Here is a 25,017-nt window from a genome sequence, read left to right as displayed (position 1 = left end):
GTTATTCCCTGCATTTGAATTACTTTTTACTTTTTTTTCATTCTTTTTTTCCTTTACATTTATATTTGCAAGTTTGACATATATTGTTTCTTTGTGTAGGTGAATATTACGGAACCATGTTATATTCATTTATTAGAAGAGTAATATTCATTTCAAATAATGTTATAATAAAAAAAAGCATGTACAATCTAAAATATGTTTGATAATAAAATAATTTTTTGCCTAAAAACATACCAATAGTTTTTAGTGCCATTATTTTATTTGTGGATTTTTATATTTTGGGGAGTTTAATAAATTGAAACAATAATAATTGACTACAAATATCCATACATCCATTGATCTCTGTTTTGCTCTATCTCTATATTTCTGTCACATTTATTAATTTATTTGGTAATCAGAGTTGGTAAACGGTGTATGAAAATTTAAATATAAATTTGTGAGTGGTCCAAAAACAGGTTTCAATTTCTTTAAGCATATTATAACATTATGTAGTATTATAACATTTTTTCAATATTTTAGGATTTAATTTTTTTTATTTTTTTGACAGTTTTTACTAAAATATGATATTTACTTAAACAGCTGATTTTATAATTTATAGATTTTTCCCCCCTTTCTCCCCTCATGTTCCACAAATAGAACTGTTTTTCCTTTTTATAGCAGACAGTAGTGAAATCAGAAACTACATTTTGCTGTGAAGTGTTTTGCTACTTTCAGGCTGGAATAAATTGCTTTGATTAGGTTTGGTTGTGTGAGTAATACCATATGAACAATGACGCATAGATCGAGTTTTGGTTCTTTTTTTCTAAACGCTGTCTGGCTCAATCCTGCCTAATAAGTGCAAAGACAGATAAACTATTGTCACCTTGTGGAATGGAGGCGGATAGAACATAAGTAATCCGTATTGATTTTGACATTACAATGTTGTAAGTGATAACTACGTTAACAGGCGCTATAAAACCAAAGCCCTAATTAGGCCGTATTTCACACTAACCATTAGGTAGGCTTTTTAATTCAATGATGATACCAAAGTGATCAATTTTCCTTGCGTTTGCGTGTGTTTTAGAAAAAGCAATGCACTAAGCCAGCTCGGCCTTTCAGGCAAAAGGGAACAGCATTGTTTTTAACCTTCTCTTAATGAACTTTGTGTGGCTGTTGTTTGCAGACTTCAAGGTTGAATTCGTAGAAATGGCTGCACACTTTTTGTAAACATGTTTACATGCAGACATGTGTAAATTCAGTAAATGTGTACAGGCTCAGAGAGGCCATACCGGTTTACTCGGTGGTGGTGTTTTTTTCTGATAGTATTAGCACGTCATGTGTGCATGAGTCTGTTTGTGCAAATGTCTGTGCGGCCAGACGCTCGTGCACCTGCAAAAAACTATAGTTTCACAACCCCATAATGATGCTTCAGCTCACAATGAGCATCTGTTTGCAATCATGGGCCACAAGTGATCGAAAAAAAGAAGAAAAGAAAGAAAAAAAAAAGAGAAGAAGAATGCTTGAGCAGCGGTGGTATTAAATATGAATTAATGGAATGAAGCCTAGACATGGCTGCAACAGAGAGAGAGAAAAAAAAAAAAACATTAATACAATTTATGTTACTGGCACATAGGTACATTTGGACTTGGTATCCTTTAATTAGAAGTGAGATATTAGCATTTCATAGGGATTTATACAGAGTAGACGCTGCCACGGACAGGAGCACTTTCATTCCGCTCTGTTCTGCATGTAATGAGCGGTGTCATTAGTTGATGGAGCGGATTCTGCCCTGACTCTACCTTGAAAGGCACATCATTTACATACTTCTTAGCAATATGGCCTATAATGGATTCCTCAATGAATAAAATAAAATAGCACTTCTTTTAAATTTCAAGAATAATGTGCACAGGGTCTGTTTCGTTTGTTGGTGTGGTTTGGCGAAGTCAATTGAGACCCAAGGTCCTTGGGGGCTGGTGAGGAGAGATTGTCTTATGTCTGAGAGTTAAGACCTCAGATTTTGCTCTGAGAATGGAGAAGTGCATCATAAATTCGGAATGAGATCAATAATGTGGCGACATGAAAGTCTTAAAGCTATGGATCAAAAATGGGGGCAATATATGACACAAACTGTGTTTTTGTGGTCCGCCAAGTCTGGGTTTGAGGGTTTTTGTGGGATGATTTGGGTTGCAGTGCTGTCATTTCTGGTGCAGTTGCTTTCGGTAAATGGCAGTCGTTAAATGTCATTATTCATGATAATTTGGCTGGAAAGTGGAGGTGTTTTCCTTCCCTTCAAATGTAAGTTTATAAGCCCTCAGATGTCATCCCACCCCCATCTCTCTCACATGCATCTTTCACTTCTTTTCCCCCTCTCCCACCAATTGGATCAGTGATGAAGTGATTTTGTATTTTATCAATGTGCTCCAAAGTGGCAAGTGTAGGAAATAGTACATTTGATCAGCGCATCTCTAGGAAATGGAACCTGAAGACGCATACAGCCTCCATAAGCCTCTCTCTAATCAGGTTTAATTGAGACAAAAACCCTCACCCCACCTTCCATCCCCTCGAAAACACATATTTGTTTTGACTGTTTTCATTGTGAGTGCCGATTACAGCTTTTCATTAGCGAAAATTAGGTATTTGTTTTAAACTTTAACCAATCACTTTGATATGCTAATTACACTGTAATTTTATTTGAGTCCCATAATGAAGATGCCGTTATTATGGACATAAATGATGCAGTTAAGCAGAGAGTAATCTCATTTGCATACTGTACATGGCAGTAAATTAAGGCCTTTCCTGCTTGGCTTCAACTTTAATTTTCCACTTCTGTTCACACAGCCTCTCTCGCAGCCCTCCATCTAATAACAGGCCTTTGCGTGTTTGATGAAGAGAGCCACTGTTATGCTCCAAGTCTAACCACAATATGTAATACATAAAGGAGGCTTGTTAGCACACTAAGTGTGCCTCTAAGATGCTGCAATTAATAGCAAGATGTGGGTCTCTCTTCAGGCTTCTTTCACAGATACATGCCCCCCACCCCCTCCCCCCACACACACACAATAAATTAACATGTATGTGTTTCTCCTGTCTTCTTGTATTTCCACTTTTTGTCCCCTAAGCAAAGATAAGAAAAAAAAAAAAACATTACAAAACTGAAGCACACCATCGGTTAGCGGGTCAGCAGTGGGAGCCGTTGTTTTGATCAAGAAGAACTGATTGGTTTAAAAGGCAATTTGTGTGCCGGTGCATGATACATGGTCATGGGACGAGCAGGGTGCACATCATGTGTTTATTAAATCCCTTTTTACACTATCACGTTTATGTCAACAGCTCCTTAATCCACTCACAGTAAATCCTACAGTGTCACCATCTTAATTCTAGTAATTGCTTCTCTTTTTTTTTTTTGGTTATTTATGTATGTAGTGTACTGTACTGTACTGTGTGTATAAAAAATATATATATTACAAGTCTTACTCATCACAAACTTTGACCGATATTGTGTATGTGTGTGTGTGTGTATGTATGTATGTATGTATATACAATATCAGTAAAATTTTTATGATAAGTTAGACTTGTAATGTTTTTTAAGTCTCTTATGGTAATCAAGGCTGCATTTATTTGATCAAAAATACAGAAAAAAAACTGTAATCTTGAAAAATGTTATTACTATATAAAATGATGGTTTCTATTTTAATATACTTTAAAATATAATTTATTTCTGTGATGCAAAGCTGAATTTCCATCAGCCATTACTCCAGTATAAAGTGTCACATGATCCTTAAGAAATCATTCTAATATGCTGATTTATTATTAAAATGATCAACGTTGGCAACAGTTGTGCTGCTTTTCAGGATTATTTGATGAATACAAATTTAAAATGAACACCATTTATTTAAAATATAAATATTTTCTAACAATATAAATCTTTGATATCACTTCATGCTGAATAAAAGTTTTAATTTCTTTAAAAAAAAAGTAAGAATAAAAATGTACTGACCCCAAACTTTTGAACTGTAGTTCATATTGTTAGGAAAGATTTCTATTTTAAAGAAATGCGCTTCTTTTTAACTGTTTAATTATCAAAGAATCCTGAAAAAAAGTATCACAGGTTCCAAAAAAATATTAAGCAGCACAACAGTTTCCAGCACTGATAATAAATGAGCATATTAGAATGATTTCTGAAGGGTCATGTGACACAGAAGACTGCAGTAATGATGCTGAAAATTCAGCTGTGCATCACAGGAATAAATTACATTTCAATGTATATTAAAAAAGAAAAACTTTATTTTACATGATAATAATATTTCACAATTTAATATTTCCCCCCCTCTATTATTGATCAAATAAATACAATCTTGATGAGCATAAGAAACACCTGTAAAAAAAACTGTTCTGCTCCCAAACTTTTGACCAGTTTTGCGTGTGTACAGTATGGTAGTCAGGACAATGTCTTTTTCATAGTTTAATGTTTTGTGTTTAGAGTCTCAGGCTTTATTGGTAAACAGCCTCATTGTAAAGTGATGAATAAAACTCTTTTCCTAAAAAAGGTGATTTCTTTTGGTAATTTAAAAAAGATTACCCACAAGTCTGTCGCTCTCTCTCTTTCTATGTGGAGGGGATATTTTATGGACTTAATGCTGACAATACAATTGCCCTTCAGCACGAATGCTTTTCCATTTTGTACCATAAAGAATATTATTTTCCTGCTAGCCAATTTTCTCCGTTAGCCCCTAATTGGCTCAATAAATCTGGTAACGTAGAGGGTGAGGAATGTTTCGGTGTCGCAGAGTGTAATACTCACCCTTATTTACCAATTCATTAAGATTCATTGATGCAGGATAGGGTGAGAGGAAATGACAGCATAAATCAGGGATCCAACATAATGACCCTAATCAACTGGGAATTGCAGAAAATGGCATTATGAACTATGTCCTTGCGTTAGTGCCCACTGTACGTTGTCATTGCGCTTGCTTTATGGGTGGGACGCATCTCCCTGACACGGACTGTATTTAACACACAAAAAAAAGAGTTGTTAAAAAGCCGATTCCATTAAAGTGAAAGCAAGGTCTTCTGCCGCTTACCCCCAGCATGCCCTTTACCTTTGGATTAACTGCTTAATGGAAGACAGGGGACTCAACCCTTTCTTTTTAACTATTTCAGTATTTTAAAATGTTCATGTCTTGATATCCCTCTTAAGTGCGAACCTCTTAAACAAGAGGTGCATGACACCAATACCGCATAAACAGATGCCATATGTCCGCTCATTTTGCAACATGCATTTTGTAGTAAACATTCAGATAGATATTTCACTTTTGAACTCTTCAATTTGGCACCGACACCTCACAGCTCTGCAATATCCCTTTCTCGATATTGGCTAAGAATGCAGGATGGAAACTATACCAAGCGATGTTGTGGTTGATTGTGGTGAGGAATCTTTGTTATATAAAACTATAGAGAGCCAATGCGATTTCTAAATTTTGCAAAGTTGTCTTTCGGGGTTCCCCTATGGTTTTTGCTTTTGTTCACAAGACGTGAGCTGCAACGTCAAATGTTCTTGTGCAGAAATTGGGTTTCATGCATGCAAGCTCTGAAAATTGCTGAGATCTACAGCATGTTTATTCCTGATAGAGCCAAATGAACATTGATCAGCATGACCTATTGTGTATTTTGTAATAAAAAAAAAAGTGTTTAGAGAGTGATTGTGTTAACATTTTCTTGTCATGTATTGACAAATCAGAAGGCAATTATGTTTGTTATAAGAGCTTTTGACAATGATTTCTCATGTAAAAACTTCACAGACTGTAACACAGACCTGAGCTATTATTTGCTAAATCACAGTTGACTAGTTTTTTATCTGTAATAATTTTTTTTTGCTGTCTTTCTCCCTTATGTTTGAGTGTTTCTTCAACTTTGGGAACTTTTTCTCTCCCAAGGGTTGTTTTTTTAATAAGGTCACATTAAATCTATCTGTGCCTTATTTTAATTAATGTACTTTATTTTGCTCCTTTTCTAATGCCATTCATATGTTTTTTTTCTTATTTGTATCTTTGTCCCAGTCCCAAAGTTAATTTTGTAATTTTGTCAAATTATGCCCAAAATTTTGAAAATATAAATTAATGTTTTTTTTTTTTTTTTGATTCACACAATGCTAGCTATCATAATTTCCAATACTGTACATGATACATGATATATATTGGAAATTACAATGTAACAGAAAAAATTCTTCTTATTATAAATATAAATTATTCTTATTTATATTCTACTTAACATTTTAATGCACTTTTTTCAATAAATGTATATTTGTATAATTTCATTCATTTTTAGCAAGCAATATTATGTTGTTATGATATTGGGCCTGTAAATCATGCATTGAAGACCCAGGTTGCTCTGCTTGGCTGTAGTTGTATTGTTACCTTTTTCCATTAATGCCAGTTGACACTATGGCAGTTCAACCGGGTAATTTACCCCCAAGATAATGTTCTAATATTACAGGCCCTCTCATGGTTTAGACTGAAAATATGAATTAGACAAAGTTTGCAGAGGCTAAACTCCCCGTCCCACATACTGTATACGCGTTTAACACACTTCCTCTGTGCAAAAGTCTACATTCTCTCTACCCACGGGAGCACTACTTGCATGAATTTCGAGTAACAATGATTATAAATATATGGCACACTTTTAAATAATATTAAAACAGTATGCACTTTGGCCAGTCCCAGCGAATGCAGGAGATTGAATGCCTTGTTTTCTCTGCCGAATGCATGCAGGTGTTTGACAGTTCTAAATTGTCCATTGTGCTGTGGGACCTTTTGAGTGAAGGCCTCCTTTCCCACGGCTCGATGTCTCACATGCGCTCACCATAACTGACTCTTTGCTGCCATGCTTGTGTGCTAATCATCACAAGCTGTCTTTGAACGAATACTTCAATGTCGCTTGAAGGAGAGTCACTCAAGAGTTTGCCGTAAACCACTCATGTAGTTCCACATCCCAGAATTGGCCTTTCTATCCTGGTAGCAGCTGCATTAAAACTCATTACACTTTTTCTTATTTACTTTGGTCTCTATTGGCTGTTTCGCTAAAAATACCGTGGCCTGCCTTACTTTTGTGTGTTCCATCATAGCCTCGGTACAGCAGGGCCTTAAACGCTGCACAGACTTTGTGGTAAAGTGATTCAGAGGAGACCTACTGTTTTGTGTACCTTTTGAAATTATACATCTATTTAGCTTCTCTGCGGAAGTTGTCTTGCGGTTGACGGCATCCTGATTGTTCATTTCTTGTTAATTTCTCAAGCTTGTAGTGTGATAATGGGTTCATGTTTATTTGAATCATTGTGTGCAACATTACAGCGCCGGCATTGGTTAGCGTTGATGGTCTGATGATATGTTTCAATCTGGATTTCACGCATAAGGATCTTATTACATTCCTCTCAATGTGTCATAAATATGTTTAGTCCCCTGTATTACTGGGGTTTATATATATATATATATATATATATATATATATATATATATATATACACACACACACACACACAAACACACACACACACACACACATATATATATATATACACACACACACACACACACATATATATATATACACACACACACACACACACATATATATATATATATATATATATATATATATATATATATATATATATATAATGTTATATAACGTTATATAATGTTATATGTATATATGTTTTTGAAAAAAAACTGAACAAGGGAGAATTTATTTGATTTACCATATAGTAAAAATCCGAAATATTATTGCAGCATAAAACACCTGTTTTCTATCTATTTTTTTCTGTGAGTTCATTTGGCATTACTCCAGTGACACATGATCCTTCAGAAATCATTTTGATGTGCATTTCTTTCTTTTATTAATTATGTTATTAATTATTTCTGCTGCTTAATATTTTTTGTGGAAATTGTGTAATTAATATAAGGTCAAAAGACTATAATAAATATTATATACATATATATCTCTTTATATATATATATATATCTTTATATATATAATATAATAAAGAAGTGTTTACTGTTATTTTTTCACTTTTGAACAATTTAATATACCTATGCTGAATAAAAGTATGAATAAAATAATGACTGACACTAAAGATATTATTCATTTTGGCAGATATCATAAAGAATGTCCAAGCTTCTCTTTTCAAATAGATTATGCAGCCAAAAAGTACAAAAAAGCATCATAAAAGTGACCACCACTAAATTCCAGTTATTCTGAAATCATACATTTGAAATAACTTTTTTTTCTTTTTTGTTAACTATCCCTTTAAAAGAATAGTTTGTATATACACCACCTATCAAATACTTGTTTTTACTGCCTTAGTCAATACCATTGTGAATGTTTACTGTACAATCAAACTTGACGCTTTGTCATTGTAAATAGACAAGAATCTACAGCCATAATTGATATTTTCCAAGGACTAGTAGTTACTGAGTAAATGACTGATAATGTTTAACAGGTTTGACAAGTTCCTTGCTCCTGATTTCGTGGAGGCAAAAAGAATGATGCTGCATGCCTGTTTGTTCTGCAGACCGAGCCGGACGTATAGGAGGGACGTGGGGTCCGTGAGATCCGCCCTGTTGAGCGACACCCCTCTTCCCCATCTATTTCACATTCACGTTGGCTGTTAGCAGCTGTAGCCCACCCGTCCTATTTCTTCTTTAAATGTCAGGAGAACGACTGTTTGTTTGTCTTGAGATTCTCCTCCAACTGTTTATTCAAGACGGGCTGCATTTGCATTGACCTTGCTGTCCATACATGCTTGGCCGCCTTCTTCCATTCTTTTCGTCCCATCGCTTGCTCTCTGTCTCTGAAGTTTGTTTACATTTCGGCTCGCCCTCTGTGTAACCTATGGGATCTGTTGATCATTCCACCTGGTTAATGTTAAATTGCTCTTTGCGAGAAGATGTGTTTGTTCATAAACAGAAAGAAAAGTCCCTGTTCTCCCCTTGTTTACCGTAGTCATGGCAGCAATCAGTTATTAAACAAATAGCAAGCTTTGTTTGTATGAGCTGCCGGACCAGCATTAGCCCTACAAGGTCTGGAAGCAAACTCGAGAAAACACAGAAGAAAAGACAAAACCCGTCTGTTCAAACGTGGTGGGCTTTTGTTCTCAGAATGTCACCACAGTAGTGTCGAGATATGTTTCTGGCCTGGAGAGGCCCGTCAAGATAAGAGGAGCTGTTTGGTCTTGCACTGAGATCTCCTTTTGGCAGAATGTCTTCGCTGCTGTCATTTCCTCTTTGAGAGGGTGACGTGCAAATCTTTTCCACGAGGGCGAGTCACTAGTGTGTGAATGATTCAAAGTTGCTCCTTGAGGCAGAAGACCCAAACCAAAGGTAACGTATTGCTTGATATCTAGCTTAGATTTGTAACAGACAGACTTTTGAGGAGGATTAGCATCCATCTCAGTCCATTTTCAGTCAAACTTGCATTTCACTTTGGGGCTGAGCACTATGAATCCAAGATTTTTTTTTGAATCTCCCAGAGATTTAATATTTTTACCCCTGTGATTTTTTTTTACACACACACACACACAAACACACAACCTTTATTTATTTACCAAGTTTTTCAGGAGATTGTGCATCTAATGTGCTAATGCATCATTTAAAATGTAAAAAATACTAATATATATATATATATATATATATATATATATATATATATATATATATAAACACTTGTTAGATGTAATCTAACAAATATCTATCTAATTGAATTTTGCTTGTTTTTTTACCAATTTGTGTAGAATTTTAATATTGTCCTTTTCAAATAATTAGTATCTCGTCGGAATCGGCTACAATTTTGATATCAGTACATCTCAGGTCATTCATGTGATGTGAATAATTTTTACCTTTTGATTTGTGTCTGAGTGTTGTATAATTAAATCTCATAATGCATATCCATTTTTTATATTGTACATTATAGAAGTTGATACCTAAATTCACTTAGCATTTAAAATAATTTTATTTTTAGTAGTATTATTATTAGTAGTATTATTTATTTAGTTGTTATTTTTTTAACTAAATATTAGAGAATTTTTATGTTGTCCATTTGTCTGTTATTGACTATAGTTAAGTAAATAATATGTAAATAATTATCGGCCTATTGTAATCGGCTGTCTGCGTTACTCATCAGGAATCCTTGGGTGGAGAAGCAGAAAAGAAAAACCTCAAGATGCTCTCACAGCTGTTCAGTCGTTGTATTGTCTAGACAAGCAACAAGGTTAAACCTAAACACCAGTGTGATCATGGGGTTTTGTCCTCTTTATTGTGTCTACTTATCTGGTGTGTAAGAATGTCATGCTTTTGTTGGGCGCTTGTGTAAACAGGGGTGGTGTGAGAACACAGGCTTGTAAGAGCAGGTGGGCTTTCAGAACTTACCGGAATGACAGAATCTTTTTAACGCTGATGGAGTCTGCTTTACGGCCTGGTGCACGCTACACACAAACACACCTTATGCCATAAACACGCTCACAGTCAAATCCTGGGAGACAATAAATAAGGGAGAAAGCTGTTGATTTTCTGTATTTGCTCATGCTTTTATGTAGGCCGTGTGGGGTTTGACTGCTCGCAATATCAGATGAACCGAACAAAACATCAACATGTGCAAATTCTGACCTTGTTGTATTATCCGTTGTTTGTTCCAAACATTTGTTGTGTTTAGCAAGCAAGCGTTTTGCAGGGAAAAGGCGCAGACATCTGATGATAGCGGTTTGTTTAGTAGGTGCCTGGTGGCTTAATCGCAGGGAATCTCCATTATATTCAAGTTTTTTCCGTAAGTCTTTGTTTTCTTTTTTATTTCAAGAAAACAAACATCCATTTCATGTGAACCCTTGCTGGTTATACATGCGTTTGTCTGTTATTTGTGTTTATATTGCATCCAGAAGCCTTTTTTGTACCAAACACAATGACAGAAAATGACAAGCAAACAACTGCACTTATGTTATCAAAGTGAGGAGAATTATAATGATAAGACACTAAAACAATAGCTTAATTCATAAAGCCGTTGACATTATTAATGCCCTTCCACCAGGTTATATTTTTCCTCCCATCTACTTGATAATAGTGATGGATAACTATGCATTTTCTTTAATCTTATTATTTGCTGCTTTTGAATTATTTCATGGCGAAATTTTATGAGAAAGTAGATTTATAGGTTTCATTTTGTTTGTCAATTCCGAAATTAATTGGGTGTTAATTTGAATGGGTCCTCTTCAGATGTGGATGCGGGCACGTGTGCATTACTCTGCATTCGCTGCAGCTCCATGTCTTTATTGTGGGTCACTAGTTTTGCGTAGATTTAAATAGCCCCCCAGTCCTTTCTCACGATTACTTTAAGAAATGCCACGTATGCACAAATTTACGCCCTTCCTTTATAATTATGAAAATTTAGTACGGAATGAGAGTGCTTACATAATAGCCATTATCACCCTATTTTATGGAACCCAATGAAAAAAAGGAGAGAGAATAAATGAGACCACAAAACCTAAAAGAGACAGAAAGAGAGAGAAGCTAGCTAAACTAGCCACAGCTTGTTTGTGGGAGTACCAGGTACTTGGTCCATTTGTTTCTAATTGAAAGGGTGATTTTAAGTATAGTTTAGTTACACAAATATATTATGTACATAGTGTATTCAGGGTTTTTCTTTTCTTTTTTCTTTTAGTTAAAAATAAAATCAGTGATGAAAGGCGTTAAAAAGAACAGTGTTCCCACAGTCATGAAAAATCTATAAATATGAAATATTTTTTTGTGATATTTTTGTGAAATTTTATTTTTACAATTTATTTTAATGTATTATATGTAAAAAGTGCAATACTGAATTTAGAATAATTTTTTAAAAGAAAAAAAAAGTACAGAAGTTGTTACTGTTTTTGTTTTAGTAAAGTTGTTGATGTGTTCAGATTTGAAGTGCAAATTCAGTATTTCTGACTAATCACTTGTACATATATATAAAATATATGTAAAATAAAATAACTAAATTAAATAAGTAAATTAAATATATACTTGAAAATAATTAATTACCCACACAAAATAAATAATTTTATTTTATTATATTACATGCCTTTATATGATTATAAAATAAGTTTCTAGTACATTAGCCTTATCAAAAACACACAATAAAGAGGCACGGCACATCAGTGGTCCAGATGGGTCAATACCCAATGTGTTTGTCTGCATCTGTAAGCTGCCTCTCCAATCCAAACCTAGCTGAACAATTATTATGCGCCTAAAGGGGGCAGCATTATAAATCTGAATTCTTTTCAATTTTCACCTGCCTATGTGATTAGCACCCACTGCTTTAAGGGCATTCATTCTGCCTCATATCAATAATTAATAATCCAAGTTAATTTACTTCTGCCCGACTTGGTCAGCTTCATTAAGATGGTCTGCAGTGGAGCTACAAGGCAATCCTCACCAGCATGGGCCGCGGTGAATGCAAAAGATATAAATGTGTTGAAGGAGAAAACTAGACTTTTGAGAGTAATGCAGGACCGGGCTGTTAGATGGGAAACGTTTGGAAGAACAAAAAGGCTTTTTGTGTGTCTGAATAGGCATCATTAAAGTGTAATGTATTATTGGAAATACTTTGGAAGTACATCGGAATATTTTCAGGTTTGTTTATTTGTGTGCGGGCCCAGCACTGTGGCGTTAACTCAACACCCAGGATGCAAACGTTTGCCGAGAAGTTTTGAATTGGGAGATTTGTAATCTGACCAACTCTCCTGCCCTGTTTCCCATTAAAAAGCCATCAGGCTGTGGTTCTTCTGGGAGCAATGCAAGTAAATATATCCATTTCACTAAGAACAAGTTTTGTTTGTGAGCGAGTGTGTTTTCTTGGGCCTCTCTGCTGAGACGTGACCGAGGTTGGGTTCCCATCCCATTCGCTCTTTGCTGTTTCTTCATTCTCTTAGGCCCAGCAGAAAGAAGAAAGACAAACAGAAAACGATGAATAGCTTCTTTTAAGCTCGCACCTTTTCAGCCTGTGATGTGATGAAAGATACAAGAAACAAAAGTGTTAAAGTGTTGTCATATTTTTAGTTTATTACTATTATTGTTAAACTGGAGTCATCCTTGCAAACAAAGCAGCACAGACAATGAAAGATGGGAAAAGTGAAATCAAGTGGAACAAAAAGAAATTGACGTTTTCTTGAAATTATTTGACAACTGTGTTGTTGTTGTTGTTTTTTTTTATTCCTGTTTTGTGTCTCCACTGCAGGTTTTTAAGTCATGATGCAAGAGTCGGGGACAGAGGTGACAAACGGAACAGCCAATCAGAACGGCGCCCCACCTAGTGTGGAGGGACACAGAGAAGTTCGATCCAAGAGCGCCACTCCTTCCTCTGACATCACAGCATCTGACCTCGTCAACTTCCAGCAGCAGCAGGTCTTCCTTTCTTTTCATATTCATATCCATCTTTTCAAGTCCATTCAATCAGTCATTCATTCGTTAATTAATTCTTCCTTTCCTTTTTTTTTTCCCTTCCATCCTCATACTTTCTTTCACTTTTTTGTTGTTTTGTTTGTTCCTTCCTATTTTCATTTCTTTTTATTTTGTATTCATACCTTTCAACTTTTGATCATTTATGTTGTTCTTTATTTATTTGTTACTTCTTTCCCATGTTCCTACCTTTCTGTCTTTCTTTCTTTCTTTCACCTGTCTGTTATTAACGCATGTCACCAGCATCCTTCTCTCCCCTCTTTAAGTGCTTGTAAATATTTAATCGATGCACCCCCTCCAACCAGAGTACATAAACACATTATTATGATTATTTATGTATATTGAGAGCGGTTTGAATTTTTCAATGCACTAAGTGCTCTCTCTGTGATTGCGTTTTTGGTTGCCCGTGTGTTTATCCCTGCGACTCCACAGCATCTGTATTCAGGTAAAATATTTATCAGGCGTGTTGCAATGGACAAATGCATAGGTGCAATGGAATTTATGGACAGTCGTGTATGTGCTGCATTCATCCAAATGCCACAGATTTCACCTGTCGCATTGTAAACACCCCTAACACTCAGGTCGAGATTTTGGAGGGCTTCCTTTCAGAGCACTGGAGTTTGGAGTGTTGCAGCTGTTTTTTTATATACCAAGAGTGCCCAAAACATCCTCACTCACACTGAAATAAACAGACGAGCTCTTTCTGTCTAAGTGTTGCATTTGCCCACATGACAACGTGTTGAGCGGGCCAGCATTGAAAAGATCAGCCAGTCGTGTCTTATCTGCACCCCACGGCATGATGGGAGATGTTGTCAAGGGTTGTTTGGTGGGGATGGGGAGCCTCTGAAGTAGCTGTCTGTTGGAGTAACATGGCTGTCGTCGAACTGAAAAGCCTTGGTTTTTACGGCAAACAGGACAGGCCTATGTGGCGGATGGTTTGAAAGCAGAGAACGACCCCAAACTGATTTGTTTTGGTCTTATTTCATACAAGAAAATAGATTTTGTATTACGTTTATTTTGGTAAGTTGTTTGTTGTGAATTTGAATGTATATTTTGGATTACGTATAGGAATAAAACCTATTTGACATCTTGATTTTCCCTTCAGTCTGCTTGAGATCAATCTGTAACTAGAGTATATCACCGTCAGTCAATAATCTGAAGCATCTGTGATTGGCTCGGTGATTCGCCTTCCCCGTCCTCTGGATTGCTTCAGTCTGTCGTGCGCTTCTCGGACTAAGCGTGATGTTGTCAGTTCGAAAATCACAAGCATACTGAATTCATTACCGCAGTCGTCATATAAAACCATGGATAAGATTTCAATAACTACAGGCCACAGTTGAGTAAACAGTTGCACTGAAACTTAATTCCTGTTGACTTTGCCTTCATTCCGTGCCAGGGGCTCAATCTGATTCACTCGGCTGGGTTATGACTCTGACAAATGCAAGGAAATGGAGAGAGAAAGAAGGGAGGAGAGAGAAAGAGAGAGAGAGGCTGAATGTCAGAGCGGTTGATCCAATCAGGGATGTGCACTTGACACTTCAACAAAAAAAAAGTTTAGTTTTTAACATTACTTCATAGTTTTATTATGACTGTGGTGAGTGAAGGAACCATCTTTAGTTTTTTCATGCTTGTTAATGGAGAATAACAATATTGGAGAGCAACTAATTTAACAGCTTTTTGAAAATAGCATATATTAAAACTACCAATAAAAGCTAGTTTTTCTATGTGGAGCATGGTTTCCATAAAAGAAAAGAAAGGAAAATAAAATAAATTCTACCATAATATAATTACCCTTGTGTCTTTAAATATTTTAAGGAGGTTACACTTATTTTTGTACATTTGATAAAAGTCTCAACCGAGACTCGAACCCACAACCTTTTGGTTATGAGACTGAGGCCAGAGAGCCTACAGCCTATTTTCTACTTTCTTCTACAGTTTCTACTTTCTTCTGTGGAACTGTAGAAGAAAGCGATTTCAAATACGGTTATGAATGGCATGAGGATGAGTGAAAAATTTTAGAATTTTAATTTTTGGGTGAACTGTCCCTTCAAGTTTCCCTAAGGCAGGTCTGCACAGAGCCAATATTCTAGTCCAAATGTCATAGCTTATAAATTACGTTTTGGTTTTTCATCAGTTTTGATCATTATAACCAGCTCTTCATTTTTTTCCCATGGAAAAGGATTCAGTTATATGATAATTGACATCTTTTATACAACAGACCAGTCTCTTTTCTTGTGTTGTGCACACAGTACATGAAGCCTGACCTTTTTAAACCTCCAAAAGCCCAGTTTCTCCTCTGACAAGCTGTACTGTTTTATTATCTCTCAATTTATAAACCCCTACGACTCCTTACATATGTGAAAAAGAACTAACCTGGAGGCTGACGTATCATCTATCCTGATTAGTCGACATAACTGTGAAAGACACTGCTCATTAATAAAGATGGGGGATTAAATAATTGTGATCTGTTTGATCATCTCGACCTTGACAGGGGAATTTGTCTTCTCAAACTAGTCCGATTTGGGAGGAAGTAGACCATAAGCTTCATTTAAACATCTCCATTTAGAAGTCAAATCCCCAGTGTTATTACCTTATTCCAAAGAGATGTGTCCCTAAATGGGTGTTCTCTAGATAGAATAGAGGCTTTAGATTCATATAGAGCCACCTCAAACGACTTTCATCCTTGTACTAAAAATTTAGGTCCACTCTTTAAAAGCTTTATGCATATAATTCACCAAAATTAAAGGGACAGACCACCCCTGACAGCATTTATGCAAAAGATTTCCATTGTAGCGAAAGGGCCAACTCCAGTGAGCAATTCATCTCTCTCTGTGGTCTGTGGTTGACAAGATCAGGGAAAAAACATGTCTGCAGACGTCCTTATGATGTAGTTGTGATGCAATTCCATGAGAAGCAGTGGAGAAAAGGTTTAGGGCAAATATCAAAAGAAATTGTGTAACAACTAAGGGCATTAATTTAACATGTTTATTAAGGATGGTTTACATATATAAAATAGAAACAAATCACACATTTATTCATGACAATGGACTGCAATTTGTTTTGATTTTTTGTTTTAAATCAATTGACAGTCCTAACAAAGAACACATCATTATTATATAATTAAATATTTTATATATTTGTAAAAAAAAAAATATATATATATATATTAGGTTTATGTACTTTTTTTTTTTTTTTGCATGTCAGCCATCGCTCATTGCTGCAGCGAGTGCACCCACAGGAATTTCCCCATTCACAATACAAACATCCTTCCATGGCCACACAACTAAGACAGCCATCTAATCGATTGCGTCTCTCATGTGCTCCACATGAAATGTGACACAATTGTGGCCCAAACCTGGAATTGTACTGACCCATATCTGATCTCACACAATGTACGGTACTCTCATTACAACTTAAAGCGAGAATGCCGTCAATCACGCTCTGATTGTGCTCCGTCACAGGCTGTTATTCGGGCCTCTTCAAAGAGCGCGCAGAGTCTTGTCTTGCACTCTGCGAGGCAGAAAGAGAAGTTGTGGTTTTCAGCAACATCTTTTGATGAGGAAGTGAAGATGATCTTGAGAGATAAAGATTTAAAGAAAATGAAGACAGCCTGCTTTTATGCAAGAGCAAAACATTTTTTTGTGTGTGTGTTTTTAGCATATTTTTTTTTTTCTTTTTTTTTTTTGCAGCTTCTGTAACAGGAAGTAAACCTGTGTGAATCACACGGAAATAGCTGTAAAAGAAGGATGTTGTCGATAGTTTCTGATCCAGGCTCAGTTTCCAGGATTATCCCTCTCATACCGCTTTATGCATTTGTTTGGAATAGACTGTTGAATATAGTTGCGGAAGTCATTTCTGATCTTGCATGCAGCGATGACACCTGAAATAAAGCTTTAAAGGGGATGCATATGAGATTATTGGGCTCTTTCTTTTTTCCTTGCAAAAATCTAGATTTGCTCTCCATTTATCTCATTGCTGTGAAAAACTGATTTATTTGTATTGTTAGTTTATATTGCAGTTTTTCTTTCTTTCATTCTACACTCTCACTGATTCCTGATGGGCTATGAGTGATTAAGGAGGTGCATATTTAATCTCTTGCATGTTTAAGCAAGCAGCGGTTGACTCAGACTTGCAGAGGGACTGCCAGGAATCCTGCTCAGCTGTTACTGCCCTTAAATTTTAAATATTAATGCCCTGTCTCATGGCACTCTTTTTTTAATCACATTTGAGAGCACCCTTACTCAAAGGCATACCACCATCATCTCAAAACCACAGAAAAGAAAGCCAACCAGACAGTAATGCTACAGCATGAGTAAGTGCTGTTATTTGATGGAAGAGTAAACTCATCTCAGTTCGTTTAGAGAGAAACATGAGAGAAACAGAGAGATTAATCTGTAAAAGAAAAATCTGAAAATATATATATATATATATTTGGTATATTGATGTGTATATGTTATTTTAATATTGTATCATATTTTTATATATAAAATAAAATGTACATATTGTTAAATATTAACATATTTCATAACATTAACAATAACATGCCAGTTCAACACCCTATGAGCCCCAGATTATTACTAATAAATAAAAAAAATGATCAAATTCTTAAATTCAGAATTTTTGGCAACCCTACTCCAATGAGAGCCGAGAGAGAGTGAAGAAAAGACACATTTGTGCTCTTTTTCACTCTCTCTTTGCTTTAAGGTATCTGCTTGTAAACTGTTAATATTGTCAGATTGCACTAGAGAAAGGCAGAGCCTCCAACTTATTGCAAATCCTGAGCAGGAGATTGGTGTTATGACACCACATATTGCCCCAAATTGCTTTATTGGTAAAATGCTAGTGCTTCCTTCAATTTTGATAATTTTATGGAATCTCTCGTTGAACGGTTTAATTATGTTATCTCCCAACTGGCAACATCTGTCTTTATCCTGGAACAGGTGACAGTTTTATTACAGGATGAATCTCTCGGCTGTATCTGGCGATTGATGGCCGATCTGATTCATAATCATACAGATGGAGATTTAAATTGTACATTAATGTGCTTGTAAGCAGAAGAGAGGAGGAATAATTATTTGCAAAACTGAAACACGCTGAGCATGAATCTCCAAAGCATGCTACAATTTAAGCATATTGCTTTATATGCAATATATCCCTCTGGCAGCGCCCTTCTCACCCCCCGATACCCCCAAGCAGGCTGTCTGGAATCTGCAGGAAGTGGTTGCATTGTCGCAACGGCATCTCTGATCTCCTTCTCAGCAATGACACATGATTTACCCATGATAAAATGCACCTTCAAGTAGTTTGCATCCTGTTTATATGGTTTGATTGAATGCGAGGGAAGAGAGGAGCTTCTCTGCGCTGGCGTGTGGCAGTCGGTTTGGCGGTTTTGCTGTGGAGAGCCTTTACATTAGAGTGCATACTGGAAACTGCTTTACTAATGGATATCAGGTGAAATGGTCAGCAATGGAGACAAGTACTGGAGTGAGAGAATGTGTGTATGCATTTGAAGAGGCAGCCAAAGTGAGCCCAAATGTGTGTGTCCATATACGTGAGTGGGTGGGTTTTGCATCTCTGCATGTGTATAATAAAGGCGCATCCTATTCTTCCACTTCCCATATACAGTACCTTTGCTTTAAAATGGGGTCAATTTGTATACATGCATACATTCATGATTGCTATGCTGGTACCATTAGTGAGTATAAAGCACATCTTATTGTCTGCAGAGACCCGATGGACTTTGATGCCAGTGTTTGTGTGTGTGTGTGTGTGTGTGTGTGTGTGCCTTTAAAGAGGGGAACTTTACACTCTGAGCAGGTGTTCTCAGCAGCTGTCGGACTGTGACTGCACTGGGAAATGCATCCGTGTTGTTTTAGTATAAGATGGCTTATTTGGAGTCCTGAAAGCAGCGAGGGAGGATTTCTTCTTAACGCACCACTTGAGTTTTCTCATGAAAGACTAACGTCTGTCTCTCTGTAATCTTCCACGCTTTTCAAACAATCAAACATCGCTGCGGCGTGCATGCCTTAAAGGAAATGCATGATGACAGCATTTCATGCTTTTGAAACATATTAATGCACATATTCCAGTTTTCACACAATCTCAACATCGTCATTGGATTGGAATGTTTACATACAGGGTCTGAAATTTACACTGAAATTGGGTGGCATGGCACTGTCAAAAGATCAGATAAAAGATCAAGTTGTGGACAGGAACATGTCAGGAGATGGAAATGAAAAAATTTTTTTCAGAGGCTATATCAATGCCTACAAGAACACTGAAGTCTATTATTAAGAAGTGGAAGGTATTCGGTACAACACAGACCCTCCCTGGATCAGGACATCGCTCTAAACTGGATGAAAGAGTCAGGAGGAAACTGGTCAGAGAGGCAACCAAGAGACCAACAGCAACTCTGCAGCAGTTGCAGAAATTTACCTTCACCATCAGATTGAACTGAACTTGAGCAGTTCTGCAAAGAAGAGTGGGCAAATATGGCAAAGTCTAGATTTGCAAAGTTAGTGGAGTCACATCACAACAGGGGGTGATCCTTTTTCCAGTTTGAGTTGCTTTTTTACATGCATTTGAAAATGTAACATTCTCCAAACATGCATGTAATAACAATGGTTGATAAATCTGTTGTCAACAAAAGAGAAGCATTTCATATGAGGAGTTTCTGTCTGGTTTTCCACCTAAATAAAATTAATAAAATAATTAATTCAGTTTGTTCTGACTGTTGTTTGATTAAATAATGCACATACAGTTTAATGCCCACAGTTTAATGCCCAGTAAATTTTTTGCAAGTCAGCAGTCATTGTCAGGTGTGGCAAAATGTTAGTTTTGTTTACATACAAGAAAATGAAAATACTATTTAGTGGAGGGTTTTTTATTTTTAATTTTTTTTTGCTAATATGACCCAATTTAGTAGCGATAAAGTTAAAGATGCCACAATATCATGGGGATACGTTCGAGCATGGAGCTTGTGCAATTTTAATGAGTGTTTCTTTTTTTAAAAACTTCACAGAATTAATATGTATCAAGAAATACATATTTCTATATTCATACTTCATATGACCAAAAACTTCTGGGTAATTAATATTCATAGGCTGTGCTTGTTAACAGCCCCAATGCAAATGCAGTGGAGATCCAATTAACATAGAATGGTCCCTGAGGAATCAGGACGATAAGGGTTAAACGAGCTGTTGAAATTGAAACTAGGCCTTTCGGCCCGTTTTTAAAACACTTATTTGTTTCAATAAAACGGTAATCAGTGTAGCTGCGTGTTTTTTCTGATTAATGAATCTTAGATGGGCTCTTAGGGCTTAGAACAAAGGTACGGTTGTGTGTTCAGGACATGCGTACATTTGTGTGTGCGCTCATGGTGCCCACCCGTCACTAATGCAGAAGTGCTGTATCTGAGGTTGCTTTTATTTCTTATTCATAATCTGCTGGCACTAGGCGGATAATAGACGTCAGTGTTCATTCAGAGAGTGGCGCGTCAACCAGACTGTGGCTGACAGAGTGAAGTGCTAGGGTTCTACGTGTCTCGAGCTAGCTTCAGGCTCTCCTCGTATCATTCCTAGGAATACAGATGAGAAACACACCACTTAACAATGCCAATAAACCTGATTGTTATGTGATTTGATGATGATGTGCTGCAGCTGTTTGTTTTGTTTGCATCTGACATGCACATACTGCCTCACAGAATCAAATCTTCATCAGTGGATTATTACTGTAGAGAGGGTTTAAAACATGCAAGGGACATTATAAAGACGTTTATGGCACACATAAAGAGGTTAGAATGCCTTCTTACAGGACAGAATTGTTGCACTTGTGTAGTAATTGCTTTAGGGAGGTGAAGAAATTATCTTTGACATGCAGAAGCTAAATCAGAAATGTACTGTAGTAAATAAGATCCTAAATTTGCAACATTAAAACTGGAGTAACTAAATACAGCATGTCTTAGAAAAGTGAATTTATTTTATATAATTTAATAACCCCACACTTTGGGTTTGTATATGTATATGTATGCATTTATTTGCTTTTATTTTTATTTTAAGAAAATATGGTGATCATCCAATATTATAGTTTTATTTCTGTTATTAAAATTATTACTTGTTATTTAATCAGGCAAGTCACTGAAGAATGGATTTGTATTTACAACAACAGCCTGGCAGGAGAATATAAATCTCCTAGTGGACATACAGACATACATATCATTATAAACATACAATAAATCCCAACATTACATGAAAAAAAGTTACCAGAACCATACCATTATTAAGAAATACAAAATCAAGTGCTATAGGTTGTAGTGACATTGAGGGTCCCTTTTTTTGCACGTTAATATTTTTGTCCATATTCCCTGTATAGAAAGTCTGTACATTTGCAATATGTTAATCTGGTAATTTACAGTGAAAATTGTCTAGCTAAATTTATTAGAAACTAATACCTTAAATTTTGATTTCATGGGGTTTTTAAGTATCAAATATCACATGACCCTGTGTAAAAAGATTACAGGAAATAAAAAAGCTCAAATCTCGTTCTGTTAGTCCAGAATGAACAAGTCTGACCCATCTTCCTCCAGAAAACCCAGTTATGTTCATCACAGTCCTCTCGTGCCATCACTCCTGCCAGTAATAACCACTTCATAGGTGCGCAGCAGTGCTGTGGCCTCTATTCCAAAGAGAAATGGTGCTGGCCGCTGACTGCTTGTGTACCATTTGGAGAAATGATATTCCCTGTCAGTGCCGTGATGTCTTCCCATAAATATCAGTGATGGCACCTTGCGTTCTAGGAATGACACCCTCCATAAATAGTTCCCCTTTGCACACTGTACACATAAATCCTTCATCCTACCCCCCTTTCCTTTTTTCTTCCGTATGAAAGGAAGGAGGGGAAGAAAAGATGATGTATTATTTACATGGACAATAAAGAAACAAATGTTTTGCAGCATGGAAGAATGCAGAGAGCAATTCCCTTCACAGTGGTGGGCATGCGACCGTGAGACGCTCTGAGCATCAGTGAGCTGTTGTTATTTGCTTGTTTACAACCTCTGACATGATGTAATGGGACGGGCCGTGAAAGCACTAGCTAGCAAATGGCACAGAAAATAAGACAAGGCCTTTATGTCTGCACACACTCACTGTCTGTTTCTTTTTTTTTTTTTTTACCCACTGTACTCTCAGATACGTTGTGCTGTTGACTACAGAGATGTGAACTCTGATTATAACTCACTGTTTTTTACATTAGTATCTCCCAGAGGTAAGCAGAGAGGGACAGGGGAAAATATCATGCCCAGCTGTGAAATGCAAAAGTGAAATCTTGCAGAAAGAGATATGAGCATTTTCTACTTGATTTAATGTTCGTTGTGAGCCGGGATAGACGGAGACACCGCGGTCAAAGAGCTTTGCGTGGCTTCTGAACAGATGTGAAGAGAGAACACAAGAGCAAGTGTGTAATTGTTTGAATGAAAACAAGGTTTGGGTGACTGGATTGTAAATAGGAATTGGAGACTGAGGCATCAGTAGTCCTTATTTTCAGATTGTAAACCACTTGACCATTACCGTACTATGTCAAGATTTTGATAGACAGTTTATTACTTGTTAGATTTATCTGTTTGGCTTTTAGTGGGTGAAAGGATTGTCCAAAATATACTATAATGATCATAATAATAATAAGTAAATACAATACAAAATAAATAATACAAAAATATGAAATGTATCAAAAAAAAAATTTTTTTTAATTATAATATCACTTTATGTAAAAAATAATGTAAAACCCCAAGTGAACAGAACAACTTAACATTCTTTTGCCTTGTGACTATTGTCTATGTTTGTTATCTTTTATTTTTGTCTCTAGCTCTTGCTTACATACTTTGCACAGAAAGCAAGACCATGTACGCAAAATGCAAATATTGTCTTCCTGCTGTTGTTTATTTATTTATTTATTTATTCAAAAAACCATTTAGAATGTGATCATGTGATTGTGTGAGTCTGCTGGTCATGTGTGTTATGGGGGGTTGACAAGGGTTTGTGGGTAATTTCCCTAATGTTGTCCTCTATCAGCAGAACTTCTTGTAATATAAGACCTCTTAGTGAAGTGCTCATATTGTATTTGACTGTAATTGATCTTCATAAATGCTTGTTGTGGTATGATAAACACGTCTGTTATCTTAAGATCTTACAGCACAATAATTCAATTAGCATGAGTAATTATGAAAAACAGCGCTAGTAAATAATCTTTTAATTGCAATATTAATGCAGTGGTTTTGTGCACAAGCAGTCTGTTCAGCTCTCAGGATGGCATATTTGATCCGAAAGCAAGAATGTGACATTGTTCAAGGATCAGAGCATGTGTAAAAGAGTATATGAGAGTATGATTAATATTTCAATTTCTCTCTGCGGATATCTAATAATTGTGCTCACAGATAGCCAAAGGCTGTTATTAAACATTAAAATGCAGAAAAAAGAGAAGAAGAAAAAGAAGCCACAAACAAAAAGAAGGAAAGTTAGAACTTCTGTAGGGCACCAGATTAAATAAAGCTAGTCAAGATTTGTTCAGATTGTTCACACTTTAATTTGTTAAGCAAAAATTATATATATATATATATATATATATATATATATATATATATATATATATATATATATATATATATATATATATATATATATATATATTTATTTTCACTGTTAAAGGAATAATTTACCACAAAATAATAATCTGTTAATAATTATTTACTCACTCCCATTTTTTCCAAACACATATGACTTATTTTTCTCTGTAGATCATAAATGGAAAATATCTGAAAAATGTTCTCGCTGCTCTTGTCCATCTAATGAAACAGGAGCTGTCAACATACCAAAAATGGCATCTACAACTGGTTGATTCCTTTAAGAGCAAATTGTTGTGTTTTTTTTCTCTATACATTTTGTGTAGGTCCTTGATTGTATTTGAGATGATAAAAAGACTCTTCCTCTCCATCTGTCTTTCATCATCTTTCTCCCGATCCCTCTATCTTCCCTAAATCCCCAGCCCCACCCCCTCCTGCTTAACCGTCTTCATCACTTTGCTCTTACCTCTTAATATCATCTTCATCTCAGATTGCCATGGCACAGGGGAGATGCGCTTGTTGATCAAATTTGGCTCTTGTAACGCTCAGCGATTCGCTTGGCTGAAGTGCATGCGATGTGCGCTGAATGCTGAGGACGAGTGCCGCGGTAGTGCGGTGATTGTTTGATTCAGCCTGTCACGGGACAGCATAACAGCATCAGTAAATACTGATGGAGTAGCTTGCTCTACTCCTCCACAGCAGGCCACAGTGGGGGCAACATGTGTTTGAATGTGCCCTGGCCCCCTCACAAAGTGGGTTATATCGAGAGAGAGGTGTGTGAATGTGAGTGGATTTCACTCCAATGCTATTTATTTTGAATGTCACCCAATAATGAAAATACTGTCACTGTTTGTTCACACTCATGTCTTTATAAACCCCTACAAAGAACAATAAGTACAATTTTTAGTGCTATAACTGTTTCCACACTGGGATTAGAGAGACATGACATGA

The 25,017-nt window shown here is 36.2% G+C and overlaps 1 protein-coding gene across 6 annotated transcripts in view; it reads left to right on the top strand.

Moving 5' to 3' along the window:
* The window catches only part of LOC113050482 (forkhead box protein P1-B-like), a 122,023-nt gene that overhangs the window by 17,948 nt on the left and 79,058 nt on the right, over window positions 1–25,017 (top strand). For 3 of the 6 annotated variants that reach the window (XM_026213467.1, XM_026213465.1, XM_026213464.1), the window contains one exon: window positions 13,234–13,400. In XM_026213467.1, coding sequence (XP_026069252.1) covers window positions 13,245–13,400 — 156 coding nt within the window. In that variant the 5' untranslated portion in view covers window positions 13,234–13,244. Of the gene's footprint in view, window positions 1–13,233; window positions 13,401–25,017 lie in introns of those variants that run through there. The other 3 variants (XM_026213466.1, XM_026213469.1, XM_026213468.1) reach the window with 1 other exon arrangement.

Source organism: Carassius auratus, chromosome 31, assembly GCF_003368295.1.
Source record: "Carassius auratus strain Wakin chromosome 31, ASM336829v1, whole genome shotgun sequence".
Classification (NCBI taxonomy): Eukaryota; Metazoa; Chordata; class Actinopteri; order Cypriniformes; family Cyprinidae; genus Carassius; species Carassius auratus.
Note: the sequence above shows the minus strand (reverse complement) of the source record. Positions and strands in the feature narration are given on the sequence as shown.